Source organism: Colossoma macropomum, unplaced genomic scaffold (genome assembly GCF_904425465.1).
Source record: "Colossoma macropomum unplaced genomic scaffold, Colossoma_macropomum, whole genome shotgun sequence".
NCBI classification, from domain to species: Eukaryota; Metazoa; Chordata; class Actinopteri; order Characiformes; family Serrasalmidae; genus Colossoma; species Colossoma macropomum.
In genome coordinates, this window is record NW_023494795.1 from 591,386 (window position 1) to 608,596 (window position 17,211).

General features: G+C 41.5%; 1 protein-coding gene across 1 annotated transcript in view; it reads left to right on the forward strand.

Annotated features, from left to right (window-relative positions):
* Window positions 1–217: 217 nt before the first annotated feature.
* gareml (GRB2 associated, regulator of MAPK1-like) overlaps window positions 218–17,211 on the forward strand; it is a 38,426-nt gene continuing 21,432 nt past the window's right edge. Inside the window, exons 1-2 of the mRNA XM_036581125.1 lie at window positions 218–433; window positions 10,691–10,831. Of these exons, the coding sequence (XP_036437018.1) occupies window positions 334–433; window positions 10,691–10,831 (241 nt within the window). The 5' untranslated portion in view covers window positions 218–333. The remainder of the gene's footprint in view (window positions 434–10,690; window positions 10,832–17,211) is intronic.

The window sequence follows — 17,211 nt, forward strand, 5'->3', positions numbered from 1 at the left end:
CTTTTCCTCCTCCTCCCTCTCTCTCTCTCTTTCTGTCTCTCTCTCTTTCCTTATCCTCTCTCGGTCGTGTCTGAATACGGGTGGGATCTCTCCCTCCCGGTTTCTTTCACACTCTCCCCTCCCTCTCCATCTTCCCCTCCCTCTCTCACCCCCCTCCCTCCCTCCCTCTCTCTCTCTCCCTCTCCCTCTCTCTCTCTCTCTCTCTCTCTCTCTCTCTCCTAGTGTTCTCCCCGTCTGTCTTCAGCATGGCGCTGTCCGGCTCTTCCTCCTCCGTGTCTCTCCGTTTCTCCTCCCTCGCCTCCCGCTCTCTCTGCCCGTGATGAGGGCTGGAGGATGGAGCTGCTGGCGGATCTCTCCTGGAGCTCGGTGGCGCTGCCCCTGGACGCCGTGGTGGCCAAGTTCCGGCTGCCCGCGCTGGTCAGGCTGAGCCAAGGTAACTTCACCATCACACCGTCCGCGCAGACACTCGCTCGGTCAGGAAGTGTCCGCGCTGAGCCGGTCCCGGTACCGCTCGGTTCTGTCTCCGGGGATTGGCATCGCCCGTGACGTCACAATGCTCGAAAGTTTCCGAGGTTCGGTTATTCGTAACTTTTTTTTCGTTTTGCATACAAACGCAAAACGAGCGCAGCCAACAGGTCCAGAACTCCGAGGGCGCGAGAGCTCTAGATACTAAGAACCAGTTAGGTTTAGTTGGTTATGAGCCAGTAAAGCTGTTTCTATTTCTCAGATAAATGAAGTTTCTCAGACTAGGTGATGATATACGGTCGCTGTCCGAACCAAAACTTGTAGCTCCATTTTTTTGAGTGGTGGAATAGAAACGGTCCAAAAGTGCTTAGAAAGTATTCTGGTTCCATTGACTTCCATTCAAAGCTGAGAAGGTTTTTCCTTGTGGGGTTTTATTTGTTTTACATAATTTTCAAACAACAGCTTTACCTTGTGTGAACATGTCATAATGCAAATGGACCCCCAGAAACAGAAACAGCCCAAAAGTGCTTGGAAAAATTCTTGTTCCATTGACTTCCATTCAAAGCTAAGAGGGGTTTTTCCTTCTCCTGTAAAGTTACCATTTTGGAGAGGTTTGTGACGATATATATGTGTGTCTGATCTTTTGTATGATGTTAGTATGTCTCAGCATTTTTGCTTCGTCCACCGTTGCACCGTATGCAAATGTACCGTTTTTGGAGACACAAGTGACGCAAGCGCTCTATTTCCCCAGTGAAAAACTGTTACCATTCTGGAAAGACGAGGTTTGTGACGAAATAAATTCGCATGTGATCTTTTGTATGATGTCTGTATGTCTCAGCAATATTGCCTCGCCCATGAAAGTTTACTATTTGATGCAAATTGTCGCTTCAGGGTCAAAAGTTTATATTTATATATTTTTTTTTATTCATTTTCAAACACTTTGTGTGAACGTCATAATGCATGTGGACCAAGAGGAACAGAAACAGTCCAAAAATTCTTGGACAAAATCCTTTTTTACGTCGACTTCTGTTATACATTAACAGTGTTGTTTCTTTCTTATGCAAATGTACCGTTTTTGGAGACACAAGTGACGCAAGTGACACTAATTCCCCAGTTAAAAACTGCTACCATTCTGGAAAGACGAGGTTTGACGATATATATTCATATGTGATCTTTCGCACAATGTTCATATGTCTCTGCGTTATTGCTTCGTCCACTGTTTGCGATTTTACGAGCGCTGACGAGAGTTTACCAGCTTCGTACAAATTATCGCTTTCGGGACAAAACCTTGTCTCCACTTTCTAGGGGTTTTATTTGTTTTTATTAATTTTCAAACACTTTGTGTGAATGTTTTATAATGTGAATGGAGCAACAGAAACAGAAACAGTCCAAAAATGTTTAAACAAAAACTTTTTTTACATTGACTTCTATTATACTTTAACAGTGTCGTTTCCTTCTTATGCTAATGTACCGTTTTTGGAGACACAAGTGATGCAAGCGCTCTATTTCCCCAATGAAAACCTGCTACCATTCTGGAAAGACGAGGTTTGTGACGATATAAATTCGCATGTGATCTTTTGTACGATGTCCGTATGTCTCAGCGTTATTGCTTCGTCTACTGTTTACAATTTTACGAGCGCTGGCGAAAGTTTACCAGCTTCGTACGAATCGTCGCTTTCGGGGGAAACCTTGTGTCTCCAATTAAAAATTCTGGTTCCATTGACTTCCATTCAAAGCTAAGAAGGTTCTTTACTTCTCCTGTAAAGTCACCATTTTGGAGAGGTTTGTGATGAAAAATATTCGTGTGTGATCTTTCGTATGGTGTCCGTATGTCTCAGCCTCATTGCTTCGTCCACGGTTTGCGATCTTACGTGCACTGACGCAAGTTTTCTAGTTTCGTACAACCTTATATCTCCACTTTTGTGGGGTTTTATTTGTTTTTATTAATTTTCAAACACGTTGTGTGAACATGTCATAATGCAAATGGACCAACAGAAACAGAAACAGTCCAAAAATGACTTCTGTTATACTTTAACAGTGTTGTTTCCTTCTTATGCAAATTTACCATTTTTGGAGGCGCAAGTGACACTAATTCTCCAATAAAAACTGTCTTTAATGCACCATTTATTAAGAAACAAATACATTTGTTGTGGTCAAATATTATTTCATGCCTTCTTGTGGCACTTAACATGTGCTGAAGGTCTGAGGGCCGGATTCTCAGTCATGGTTTAAGCCTAGTCTTGGACTAAACTGCAGCGCTGATGGTGAATCAGCATCAAGAATCTTAATCTGGGTCTGAAAAACTGGATCTGAATGTCTTCCTTTTTGGTTCGTCCATGGTTCTCCAAGGGTTCTTCAGTAAAGGCAATGGCTCTAGAAAAGCATGAACACTCAAAGAACCACTTTTGTGCTTAAATGTTTCTTTGCTTGGTGAAATGTTCCTTCAGATTGATGGAAAATGTGTTGTATGTGGTTCTATATAGCACCAAAAAGGGTTCTGTTGTAAAACTTGTAACCCTTTTTAGTACTATATGGAACCATTTTCAAAAAGGTTCTATGTAGAACAATATACAGCACACTCTCCATCAATCTGATAACCATTTCACCGTGCATAAGCATGAAAATGGTTCTTTGAATGTTCATGGTTCTATGTAGGACCGTTATCTTTACTTAAGAACCCTTGAAGAAGCATCTTTTTTAAGAGTGTTTAAGAGGTTCCAGCTTGTTTCCAAATGTGTAGCTGTTTGGTTTTCTCCAGTTAAGGGTTCCTAACAGAGCTGAAAAAGTCGAGCTCTTAAGTTTTGGGAATGTTCTTGAAGAACCCTGTTGTGCTCAGCTGGTTCTTGTGCTGCTTTCTATTAGAAGAGCTACAGTAATTCTATTAGAAACTATGAGAAACTGGAAACTGAAGTTGTGATAAATGAGCTCTTGTCTCAGATGTAGGTGGCGTGTTTTGAGCCTCAGTCAGCAGTGAGCTGTGAGATGAAGCGGCTGCTGGGCCGAGTGGTGCCGTGTTGGGTTATGATTATGGTTTGGGGGGTTTGGGGGGTTTGGGAGAGGGTGCCGCTGTATTCGGAGCTGAGAGGGCTGTGAGGAGTCACTCCGCTCTTGGCGAAAGGTGACAAAGTGGCTGTTGTGTGCGAGCAGTGATGCAGCGTCTTTCATATGCTAATGCTGTGATCGCTGGCCGAGTGCTCTGCATACTAAGAGGCTCGGCCGGAGCTCGGCTCCAACTTTTAGTCGAGCGCTGAGCGGAAGAGCGGCCGGTCTAACGGCGCACCGGCCCGTCACGCATTCCTCGGACCGCGGCCGAAAGCTCTGTGTGGAGATTACGCAGAGGAAAAGCCCCCGATTCACCTTCGGCCAGTGTGGGAACAGAGAGAGGGACGAATGGTCAGGGGTTAGTGGAGAAACGCTCTCCAGAGAGAGAGAGGTGGGGGGGGAGCTGTGGCCAGTTAGGACACAGGACACCCGGGACTGAGATCTTCTCTCACAGTTCAGTTAAAGCAGTGCATGCAAAACAACAACAACAACAACGACAACGACAACAACACTAACAACAACAACAACAACAACTCTCTCTCTCTGTGTCTCGCTCTGTCTCCCTTCCTCTCTCTGTCCTGTATTTCCTCTTCTCTTCTCTTCTCTTCTCTTCTCTCCTCTTTTTTCTTTTTCTTTTCTCTCTTCTCTTTTTATTTTCATTTTTATTTCTCTCTTTTCTTCACTTCTCTTTTTCCTCTCTTTTCTTTTCCTTTTCTCTCTTCTCTTCTCTTCTCTTCTCTTCTCTTCTCTTCTCTTCTCTTCTCTTCTCTTCTTCTTTTCTCTTTTTCTTTTCTCTTTTCTTCTCTTCTGTTTCTCTTCTCTCCTCTTCTCTCTTCTCTTCTCTTCTCTCCTCTTCTCTTCTCTTTTTATTTTGTCTCTTTTTTCTCTTTCTCTTCTCTTCTCTTCTCTTCTCTTTTTATTTTCATTTCTATTTCTCTCTTTTCTTCACTTCTCTTTTTCCTCTCTTTTCTTTTCCTTTTCTCTCTTCTCTTTTTCTTTTCTCTCTTCTCTTTTCTCTTCTCTTCTCTTCTCTTTTTCTTTTCTCTCTTCTCTTTTCTCTTCTCTTCTCTTCTCTTCTCTTCTCTCTTTTCTTTTTCTTTTCTCTCTTCTCTTTTTCTCTGTTCTCCATTTTTTCTTTTCCCTCTTTCTCTTCTCTTCTCTTCTCTTCTCTTCTCTTCACTTCTCTTCTCTTCTCTTCTCTTCTCTTCATTAACACTGTGTTCTCTCTTGGTCAGATTTAGATGATGTAGATATCTGAATAATCCTACATTAGTAATAGTGTGTGGTGAATCTGGACTCAGGGCTCAGGGCTCAGGGCACTGCAGAGTCCTCTGCACTCTCACTGCTGAGTTGAGTGGTTTTGTGTGCCGGTCAGTTGAGCTGGTTCAGGGAGCTGCTGATGGGCAGGAGCAGTTACTGTTTAGCGCTGCTCTCTAATCGCTCTGGTTAAAGGATACAGGCTGTTTCGGGCTGATCTGTTTGTTTTGCTGGTTCATTGATGTCCGAGCAGGTTTTTGTCCAGATCTTTCTGAGTGGACTGTCGATGGTGAGATGGTGTAGATCAGGACTTGGTGAGCTTACATAAAGAATCTGGCTGCTTAGGTCGAGTTGGATAATAAGACGTTTCAGAAATGAATATGACTGCACAGTGATGTCATGACTGTAATAATGCAGCTACAATTCAGTAATAACTCATCAATAACATGACACAATACCAGTAAACATCAGCCATAAAAATCTCATATTAATAATAGTAATAATTTATTTGTATAGTACTTTTTAGCATGTTAGTTACAAACACTTAGTGGTTTGTGCAACAAGATAAGCAAAACATTGCAAAGATGAAAGATAAAGGTTTACTAGCACATATCAGTATTTAAGTACACCTGTAATTTGGTTAAATAAATAAATAAATAAATAAATAAGCTTTTATTTTGTGCAGCATGACAGATTGTTGAAACAATAAATAAATGTAATATTTTTAACAGCATTGTTTTAGTTAAAATACTGTATATAAGATAATAGCTGATTCCCAAAGTGTGGCCACACTGAATAAAGTAGGTAATTGAATGTTCTTAAATATGTTCATCATTAACACATTAATAAAACATATTTCAGCAACACAGTTGCTGCCGAAAGTGACTGAACTGAAACACAGTGATGGAGCTCATGTAACATTTTGTACTCATGTGAAAATGAATGAATTCAAAGCTTTTATCAGTGCAGTCAATTAACCCTCACTCTCTCTCTCTCTCTCTCTCTCTCTCTCTCTCTCTCTCTCTCTCTTTAACTCACTTACTAGCTCACTCATTCATTCACTCGCTCGCCCACTCTGAACAGTGTCTCTGTGCTTTCTTCTTCTGCTCTGCTTCATTTTCTTTTCTTTCTTTCTTTTCTCTTTCACTCCTAAAACTCTCTCTCTCACGCTCTGCCGCCCAGTCCACCCTGGAACTGTGATTGACCCTGAGATTAACCTCTGACCTCGTCCACGCCTCCTAAAATCACTATTATTTCTCTCTTTCTCACTCTCTCGCTTTCTGTCAACTGTGACCTCTGTGTGTGTGTGTGTGTGTGTGTGTGTGTGTGTGTGTGTGTGTGAGGACCGGATGTCCTCATGATGATGGGACAACATGAGAGCTTTGCCAAGTAAAGACCTTTTGCTCTCCTTTCAAGAAAATGTGCTGTTTTCAACTTTTGGAAGAACTGAAAGAGCAGAAAGTTTAAGATTAGGTTTAGGTGTAGGTTACTGAGGTTAGGTTTAGGTGTAGGTTACTGAGGTTAGGTTTAGGTGTAGGTTACTGAGATTAGGTTTAGGTGTAGGTTACTGAGGTTTGGTTTAGGTGTAGGTTACTGAGGTTAGGTTTAGGTGTAGGTTACTGAGGTTTGGTTTAGGTGTAGGTTACTGAGGTTAGGTTTAGGTGTAGGTTATTGAGGTTAGGTTTAGGTGTAGGTTACTGAGGTTAGGTTTAGGTGTAAGTTATTGAGGTTAGGTTTAGGTGTAAGTTATTGAGGTTAGGTTTAGGTGTAGGTTACTGAGGTTAGGTTTAGGTGTAGGTTACTGAGGTTAGGTTTAGGTGTAAGTTATTGAGGTTAGGTTTAGGTGTTGGTTACTGAGGTTAGGTTTAGGTGTAGGTTACTGAGGTTAGGTTTAGGTGTAGGTTACTGAGGTTTGGTTTAGGTGTAGGTTACTGAGGTTAGGTTTAGGTGTAGGTTATTGAGGTTAGGTTTAGGTGTAGGTTACTGAGGTTAGGTTTAGGTGTAAGTTATTGAGGTTAGGTTTAGGTGTAGGTTACTGAGGTTAGGTTTAGGTGTAGGTTACTGAGGTTTGGTTTAGGTGTAGGTTACTGAGGTTTGGTTTAGGTGTAGGTTACTTAGGTTAGGTTTAGGTGTAAGTTATTGAGGTTAGGTTTAGGTGTAGGTTACTGAGGTTAGGTTTAGGTGTAGGTTATTGAGATTAGGTTTAGGTGTAGGTTACTGAGGTTAGGTTTAGGTGTAGGTTATTGAGGTTAGGTTTAGGTGTAGGTTACTGAGGTTAGGTTTAGGTGTAAGTTATTGAGATTAGGTTTAGGTGTAGGTTATTGAGATTAGGTTTAGGTGTAGGTTACTGAGATTAGGTTTAGGTGTAGGTTACTGAGGTTAGGTTTAGGTGTAGGTTACTGAGGTTAGGTTTAGGTGTTGGTTACTGAGGTTAGGTTTAGGTGTAGGTTACTGAGGTTTGGTTTAGGTGTAGGTTACTGAGGTTAGGTTTAGGTGTAGGTTATTGAGGTTAGGTTTAGGTGTAGGTTATTGAGGTTAGGTTTAGGTGTAGGTTACTGAGGTTAGGTTTAGGTGTAGGTTATTGAGGTTAGGTTTAGGTGTAGGTTATTGAGGTTAGGTTTAGGTGTAGGTTATTGAGGTTAGGTTTAGGTGTAGGTTACTGAGGTTAGGTTTAGGTGTAGGTTACTGAGGTTAGGTTTAGGTGTAGGTTACTGAGGTTTGGTTCAAGTGTAGGTTACTGAGGTTAAGATTAGGTTTAGGTCTAGGTTATTGAGGTTAGGTTTAGATATAAGATACTGAAGTTAGGCTTAGGCTTAGGTGCAGGTTAGGAGTTTAGGGTTAGATTCCGGTCTAAGAGTAGCTTTACTTGGTTACAGCAATACAGACGTCAATGAATGTCCTCATAAATATAGCAACACCAACAAGGGTGTGTGTGTCTCATTTCCTCTGTAAAAGCCTGTTTTAAGACTCCCATCAATGAAGGATTCTTTTAGTAGCTGATCAATATACTCTTCTTTCATCACCCCCCCCTCTCTCTCTCTCTCATTCATTCCAGCATCTCTCATGCCAGTTTTTAATCTGATCTGCTTCTCTCTGCAGTGATGTCTGTTTCTTTCTGTAGCGCAGATTCATAATATTAAAATAATAATAAACAATATAAACTGTAGTGACAGTAATTTATACAGTGCTGTTCATTTTAGTCACAGTGTTAAAGTGCTTTATTCACTATGGCCTCGTTTTCAAAGTCCCTCTCTCTCTCTTTTTGTCTCTCCCCCCTCCCTTTCTCTCTCTCTGTCTGTTTTCTCTCTCTTTTTTGTCCCTCTCTTTCTCTCTTTTCTCTCCCCACCTTTCTCTCTTATCTCTCTCTCTCTCTCTCTGTGTGTGTCTCTGTTGCCTCTTTCCTTCTGTCTCTCTCACCTCTCTCTCTCTTTTTCTCTTCTCTGTCCCCCTTTCTCTCTTATCTCTTTCTCTCTGTCTCCGTTCTGTCTTTCTCTCTTTCTGCCCCCCCTCTTTCTCTCTTCTCTCTCTCCACCTTTCTTTCTTACCTCTTTACTTTCTGTCTCTGCTGTCTCTCTCTGTCTCTCCCTCCCCCTCTCTGTCTTTTTCTGTTCTTTCTCCCACTTTCTCTCTTATCTTTCTGTCTCTGTTTTCTCTCTCTCTTTCTGTCTCTCTCCCCCTCTCTTCTCTCCTCTCTCACCCTTTCTCTCTTATCGCTCACTCTCTGTCTTCGGTCTGTCTCTCTCTCTCTTTCTGTCCCTTTCCCCCCTTTCTTTCTCTCTTCTCTCTCCCCACCTTTCTTCCTGAACTCTTTCTCTCTGTCTCTGTCTCTCTCCCCCTCTCTTTCTCTCTTCCCCACCCCTTTCTCTCTTATCTCTGTCTGTCTCTGTCTCTGTTCTGTCTCTCTCTCTCTCTCTTCCTTTCTATCTCTCACTTTCTCTTCTCTTTCTTTCTCTCCTTTCTCCTCTCTCTCTTTCTCTCTCTGTCTCCATTCTCTTTGTTTCCTTATTTCTCTCTCTCTCTCTCTCTATCTCTCTCTCTCTCTCTCTCTCTCTCTCTCTCTCTCGTTAATTCCTCTGTCTCTGATGTCATGCTTGGTCTGATCTGTGTCTCTGCAGTGTTTGGTTTATGTTTTATAATAACAGACGGTTCTTACATGTTTAAATGAATGAATAAACTAATGATAACAGTGACTAATATTTAATAAGTCTTTATTGATAGAGCACTTTTTCATCTCAGCATTGAAATCTCAAAGTGCTTTATTAATCAGGTTTGAAGTAAGAAAGCTGTGTTTTGGACAAATGTTTTTGTTTCTGACTGTGTGTGTGTGTGTGTGTGTGTGTGTGTGTGTGTGTGTGTTTGTGTTTGTGTGTGTTTGTGTGTGTGTGTGTGTGTGTGATGTGTGAGTGCACTCTTGGCTAGCGCTCCTCGGTGTCCCCTGGCAGCAGTGGGGTCGTTTCCGTGGAGAAACGTCTCTGTAGTGAGGGCTGTTGTCGTGGTTTCCGCTGTGTGTGAATCAGATGTGCGTTACAGAAAGTTTGAGAGAGACACAGAGAGAGAGAGAGAGAGGGTGAGAGAGATAGAGAGAGAGACAGACTATAAACATCAACATTATTAACTGTGTCCATGGACCCAGGGAGCTGTGTGTGTGTGTGTGTGTGATGTGTGTGTGTGTGTGTGTGTGTGTGTGTGTGTGATGTGTGTGTGTGTGTGTGTGTGTGTGTGTGTGATGTGTGTGTGTGTGGTGTGTGTGTGTGTGATGTGTGTGTGTGTGGTGTGTGTGTGTGATGTGTGTGTGTGTGTGTGTGGTGTGTGTGTGTGTGATGTGTGTGTGTGTGTGATGTGTGTGTGTGTGTGTGTATATGTGTGTGATGTGTGTGTGTGTGTGGTGTGTGTGATGTGTGTGTGTGTGTGTGTGTGTGTGTGTGATGTTTTAAACTTTTTTTACAGCGTCCTCAAAGCAGTAATTGAACACTCTTTAACCATTTAAAGGGCCTGTCCTTCATTTTTCTTCTGTTTTTTTTGTCCCTGAGATCATTTAATGGCATTTAGGTGGCTTTATGCATTAAAAACAGTCATAATTCACTTTTACACAAACTTCTCTTTAGAATGCAACAGGCTGTTTTTGTTACTGTTCCTCTAAGACTATGTAAATTGGCTCTGTTCTGATTGGCTGCGCTTCATTCAGAAAGCAGTCCTGGCTGAAGCACTCTACCCATTGGATCCTTGCCATGGAAAAGCCACATATGAAGGAGGCTTCGAAATGGAACGGCTTAGTCGCGCCGCGTGATGCAATGCAGCCTCCGAAGGACGCAGCCCCTGAATTGGGACTCAGCTTTAAATGTAAAATATGTGGCTTTTTCATGACATCACAAAAACAATGGCCTGTTTCTGCAGCTTAGTTTCCATAAATGGACCATATGGACTGAGGAGAGAATGGTGTTTTGAAACTTATGTAATAAGTGATGTCTGATTCATGAAAGAATCATGCTTCTGAACTGATTCTTTTCAGTGATTCGGTGGAGCTGATTCGAAAGTCCGGCTGAACTGAACTGCACTTTAAAAGTTGGTGTGGTTCTCAGCCACTTTCAGTGGAACCGTTTTCATGTTTCCCCTCAAAAACTGCCAGTGCTTGGAAAACCAGCATACCAGGATCCCAAACACACCATATGCCTGTTTTGCTGGTGAGCAGTTATGCTGGTCTGCGCTGGTTTTTCTATCAGGGATGGCTAATCTTGTTTTTTTGGTTATAGTTATTTTCACCGATCCATTGTTTTATCACTGTGAACAGCAAAGAGCAGAGACAGAGGAGCTGTGTGTAAATCAGAGGCAGATAAGAGTCGATATCATCAGTGATCGCCCCAAACAGTAATCATGTTAATTAACTCGTCAATTTGTTTATGTCTAACGTATCTGTGCTTCTCTCTAGGTGAGAATGTGGAGGGATTGTCTGAAGAGGATGTTGTCCTCTTGCACTCATGCAGGCAGTGGACCACAGTCACTGCCCACTCTCTGGAGGAGGGGCATTACGTCATCGGACCCAAGATTGACATCCCACTGCAGTACCAGGGTAAGATATTCCAGAATATAGCTCTGGTATCTCCAGGCCTGCAGCAGAGAATATTCCCAACAGCCATCTTTCTGGAATTTCATGGTGCTTTCATAAAGATCATAATGCCTTCTAATTTTAATGTAATATGCATATAAATAAATCAGCCTACTTATTCTATAGAACAAAAAACAGACTATTACTAATGTCAGTGTATAAATCTGTCACACGGAACATTGTTGCTGCTGCAGTTTGCAAGAGAGAAACACTAAGAGTAAGAACTGCAAAGGCCCTAGAACAGAGCCTTGGGGAACTCCACAATGATCATTCTGAATAAAAAAGTATTGTACATAAAATGATATAGTTGCGTAGCTTCTTTCTTGGTGTTGCTAGCCAGCTATGAGGTTCTGTCATCTGTTAGCTGAAGTTAGCTTTTGTAAACATCCAGGAACAGCTAACTAACTGACTAAATAGCTAGCAAACCCGTGGGATTCACTTTTTAATATTGTTCCTTTCCCATGAAAGATTTCTCAAACAAGAAATACTGACCAGTGGGAAAGGCCAGGCCTGCTTCACCTCACTTTTTCTGACCTGACTCATGGAAACTCACATTGGTGTTTCTCTCTCAGTTTAGCTTCTTTTTACACAACAACACAAAATGTGTCATGTTAAATCATTCATGCTTTTAAATCAAAAGTTGTCAATACTTGGATGCTTAGGACAGCCAAACGATACACACACATATATATATATATATATATATATATATATATATATATAGTATAAAATATATATATATAGTATAAAGCAGAAAGCACACGTGGAGAAGGGAGGGGACGAGAGTGAGAGAAAGAGTGTGGATGTTAGAGGAGATGGCAGTGATGTGGTGTTGGATGTTAACAATGTATTGATTGTTGTATTAGAGCACTTAACATCACACATGTTCACCCGGGCCCAGTCTGCTACATGCAGTGACCTGACCGTTGTGTCGGTCTCTGGTGGATTGCCTCAGCGGTCCTAGTTAGTCACATTATATAACAAGAATATTCCTTCTTCCTGTTAGCGTCCTCCTGAAACAACACACATACACAGAAAGGGGAGAAGCGGTGATGGAAAAAGAGCTCACAGCCAAGGCGTCACTGCAGAGCCTTACAGATGCCCTTTGTGTGTATGAGTACACTTCCCATTAAAAACTCTTTGAAACTTGAATTTTCTCACAGTTGCTTTTCAGTTAAGAGAAAACTCCCTACAAAGGTTTAATTAGCATACAGCAGCTATACGGCGGTTTGTTTAGCTTTAGCACTCAGATTCATATTCATCCATTTCTCCACAAATCAAGAACTGACCCAAATGGGAACGATTTACATGTATGATACTGTTTTCCTGTAAATAAACCTGGTCAGGATTATTAGGCTAAGCTATTATAAACAGGCAAACATGCTGGACGTGAAAAGCTGCCCTTTAGGTGGGCAGTTTGAGCGCGAGCCGCTTTGTTTGTGTGCGTGTAGTGTCTCGGTCAGTGGGCTCGTCCGGCGGCTGTTGTCTCATTCATAAAGTCGGCTTCAGCATGACTTCATCCTGACGTCATTCCCGAGGGATCGGAGGAGAAACCCATTCTAAAAATCCGCTCTCCGGAATACCGGACGCGAAGCACTCCGGAGTTCCTCCCCTGGGAACGCCGTTACCCAATATACCCGTCTCCTACAACATGAGGTCATGTGACCAATGAGATCACCTACAAGGGTTTCCGGCGGCAACGAGACGCCAGGGATGAAGCAAGTGAGACTGAATGAGGGAGATGAGATCATCTGTGTGTTCCTTGGACTGGGAGACTGACGGGGCTTTAGACTGATGATGATGATGATGATGATGATGATGGTGTTGTGGGAATGATGAGGCTGACAGCATCATAATAGTACATGATAAAAGTGATTATAGTGGCTGTAAATAGGATTTTTTAAGGATGGGTTTGATTATGATGGAAGAAGCAAATGAAGAAGAAAGTGATGATGATGCTGCTGATGATTATAATGACTGGCACTCAGTGAATATGTTTTGATGGAAAAGTGTTTGACTTATAAAACCGGAGGTGAACTAGATTTACATCTTTGGAGCTGCAAGAAAGTCAAAATTGTTAAGAAACACAATAATAACGTTTTTAAATGCTGTGTTTATTGTGTCCGTTGTGCAGGACTGTTTGATATGAAGAAAGCAGCAGTTGTGCTTTTTACCTCCGTCTTTGTGGAGAGGTGTGAATTGTTTTTCACAGCAGGGGTTTTCATACCCCTCCCCTTTAACTCCTCATTGCTCACTAGCAGCTCAACATCTCACACACAGAGACACAGCAGAGTTATTTTATTTGATTATATTAAATAAAAATATCCAAGTCGATTTCCATTCTGACAGTGGAACGACCACTAGGGGGCCTACAGAAAGAGGTTAGTCATAATTACGTAAAATAACAGTTATGTAATGAATTACATTTACATTAAGACCCAATCCCGTCTCTTTTTTATACCCCTACCCCTTGTTTTTGAGTGTCACCTTGACCCTGAGTTACAAAGGTTAGTCTTCCTCTATGAAATGGGACCCTCAAATAAAAAGAGCATCACTTCATTAACAGCTACCAGCGCTGCTCTGTAGGCGACCCTGCCAGTCTGCAGTGACAGCAGAGGAGGGTAAAGTTCAGCTCCTCACTGCTGGGCTTTAGTTACATTTAGGGACTCATATGCCTTCAAAGAGGGGGGCAATTATTTATTATCGCCCACCCCTAATTCTTCAGTGATATGAAGCTGAAGTCAAATATTCGTCAGTTTCTTGTTCAATTTTCCCGTTCCACCTTAAATGGAGCAGCAGTTACATTCTGGCGCTTCAGGCGTCAGAACTGCTGGACTATTTAAGGTGGAACGGGAAATTTAGCTAGCTAGCTACCGAGATGTTAGCATGCTATTAACAATTTTTTATGCTTGTTATGAAGAAAGCAACCAAAATACACTGAAATGACATTAAATTAAGATTTATTAAGACAATAGAATGATTATTATAACTTTTTAATGGAGTAAATAATCACATCTGTGGGTTTCTTTGGTCTTTTGTTCTCCGTCTTGCCTGTTTTTCTTTTTTCCTCATAACTCTCTGTTTGGAGTCTCTGAAAAACTCTGTTTGGAGGGTCATGTAGCCCCAACACTTCACCCTACACCTCTATCTCAACAAGAATCAGGACACCCTACCCTTAGACTTGAATGCACAAAACTGAGGGCTAAGTGGTAGGGGCGAGGGGTTAAATGGGATGGGGCCTTAGTTTACATTCTTTTCCATTTGTTCCACTGTTAAACAATAGCAAGGTGTCCATCAAACTGGTAAGTGAATTTTGACATATTGAGTAAATAAGACTTGATTGAAACAGGAGGTACTGAACAAACTTTGCATAAAAATGTGCCCCCTCACTTGAGATGGATCATTTTTTGGCTGATAAAAAGTACAAAAAAGAACAAGTGGACAAGCATTTGGCAAATAAACATAATAATAATGTAAAATACACAAAATAAAATAGAATAAAGTCATGTGACTGCTTGCACGTTCCCGTTTTTACTTGGCCATAGCTATGAAACAGCAGGTGCCAGTTACCTAATCAGGTAAAAAAAAAGGGTCGGTGGTTGACAAATCAATTCAAATTATACTTTCATGATATTGAGACTCTTACTATGTTGAGGCTGTAGCTTTAGGTTGTGATTTAAGGGAAATCTGGGAAATGTATTCTTTGTGTTTACATTTTAAGCTGGTGCTGAGATTTTATTTGTTTTGAGTCAGTGGTGAGACACACCAGCTTAAAGGGAAACTCCACCGATTTTTCAAAAATTGTGCATAATTACGTGGTTAAGATGTAAACAGAGTCATTCAGAGTGGTTTGGTGTGAAACGCTCCGTTCTAGAGAAACTTACAGAGTCAGAATTGTTCACAGTGGTGGTGATAGGAACCAGACGTCCACCTCTAAAAGCTCCCTCACAGAAAGTCACTACAGTGTATGCTTACAAATACACTGCCTGATGTCTGAGACACTGTTTCATCATAGTTTTGAGGTAAGGATTTGGCCTAAAAAGTATATTTAAAAGCCATTCATGTGAGGCAAAATAGTCACTAAAGAAAATGTATCTTTCTAGATTTAATACTATTTTACCATCATCAACATTAAAAATGGTGAGGAAAGACTCGTGTAGGTTCACTGGTGGTTTAGAATAGTAAATAAAATGTCTATATTTGTGTTGTAGTCATGGTGATGCCTGGTTCCTATCACCACCACTGTAAAGACATCTGAGTCTCTACAATCAACCAAACCACTCTGAATGACTCTGTTTACATCTCAAACACTGAATTTTGCTGACAAAAATGGGTGGAATTCCCCTTTACAGAGGCCTGGTCCAGTGTAGCTGTACTTCCAGTGACAGAAGTGATGAATTTATATGGTCGTGTCTGTGTCCTGTAGTTTAGCCCAACACTCAGTGTTAAAGCAGATTTCTTTACGTAATTACTTTATAAATTACGTGTTTTCTCCTGTGATTTTCGTGGGGTGCGGTGACATTTCAGTGGGGCTCAGTACGCTGGGTCCAGTGACGCCCCTGCTGTAGGTGTTGAGGTCTGCTACATTACACTCTGAGCGGAGAGGAGAATGAGAGAATGACAAGAGGAGAGTAACTCAATACACGCCTCCCTGGAGACGAGCAGTTCCGTCTGCTTTCTCTCTCTCAGTCTCTCTCTCTCTCTCTCTCTCTCTCTCTCTCTCTCTCTCTCTCTCTCTCTCTCTTTTCTCTCCCAGTCCGTCTGATGAGAGTCACTGGGCGGCCGCTTTAAAGGGCCCGGATCATGGAATAATAAAGTTCCCTCACCTTTTTTGTAAAATAAAAGTTTGATGTAGCCCATAAACATCGAGTTCATTTACAATAATTCAATCATAATCTGATTTCTGCGGTTATCTGATTATTCAAATGGTCGTGTAAACAGCACACTCTGATTTCTTAGATCAGAGTAAGTAATCAGATTTCTGCTGTACACCCAGCCAATAAACTCACAGAAGAAGACATGACGTAAACGTAATGTCAAACTTCATGCCACTAAAAACATCACGCCACTTTGCCTGAAAATATGAGCACACATCATCTAGAAGATGAAGAATAATTAAACCCTTCATTTCATTGTCAGTTTCAGTTTCAGCGTTGCTCCAAAAGTGCTCGCTTATTTCCGGTGCCGCCGTCTGTTTTCGCACATGCTCAGACTGAGAAATCTGAAAGAAATCAGAGTAAGAGTTCACTGAGAAATCTGATTACTGAGCTAAAATCCAGCCTCTTTATTGGATTTCTTAGTCGGATTTCTAGATCGGAGTATGGTGTTTACATGACCATTTGAATAATCGGATAACTGCAGAAATCTGATTATGATCGGATTATTGAGTGCATGTAAACTCACTCAATGTTTTACAAAACAGCGCTAAATTGAGTTAAAGAGGCTCACTTTTTAATGAAACCTGTGATTAGTCAGCGTTCTTTAAGTACTGATAATATCCACGATATGCTCAGAAAAGCGTATTGTGACACAGTTTATCACGATAATGATTAAATATCGTCAGATTGCCCAGCCCTAATATAAATCCTTTAAAAGTTTACTTGAGTGCATGTAACTCGTTAGTGGGTCTGCGAGGGGGGCTAATCTGTCCTTATAGAAACAGCTTTTCTAATAAAGGGACGCTGAGACAGAAAGACTGGGGGGGAAATGGAGCGAGACTGAGACACAAAGCCAGGAGAGAAAAAGAATCAGAGAATTTGAATGGAGGGAGGAAGAAGGGATTCCGGCTGGTTTAAGCCCCTGAACACTGCTGCCACCCACACACAGGGAAGCTCTGCAGAGGCTGACGATGGTCAGACGCATTCCTGCTGGTTTTTTAATCAATTTTTATTTTTCTACATCATTTGAGCAAACCAGCTGCTCTTTACGCTGTGTTCAGATTTCATGATGGTTGGACCAATAGAAATGCTCCAAAATGGCTTGGAGTGAAATCTCTTTATATTGATTTACATTATTAGAAAAGAGTGATTTTGCCCTTTTCTGTAAAATTCGGATTTTGGAGATGCTTGTTTTTTTGGACGGTGATGATACAGTGAGAATTATGAAAATGTTAATATTAGTCCTGCACTGACCAGTGTGTCGGCCTCCGAGAGCCACTAGGTGTGTTCAGAAAGCAATTACGTCAATCAGTGGAGCAAAACAGGGTTGGAATTGTGGCAGAGATCCTGAGGGTCCCCTGGTGGGCAGTTTAACTCTATATACTGAAGTTCACCCCTGTAGTTTTCACACGTAATATCAGACATTATGCTTAATCATATGCCTGTCATCAAAACAATGTTCATAAC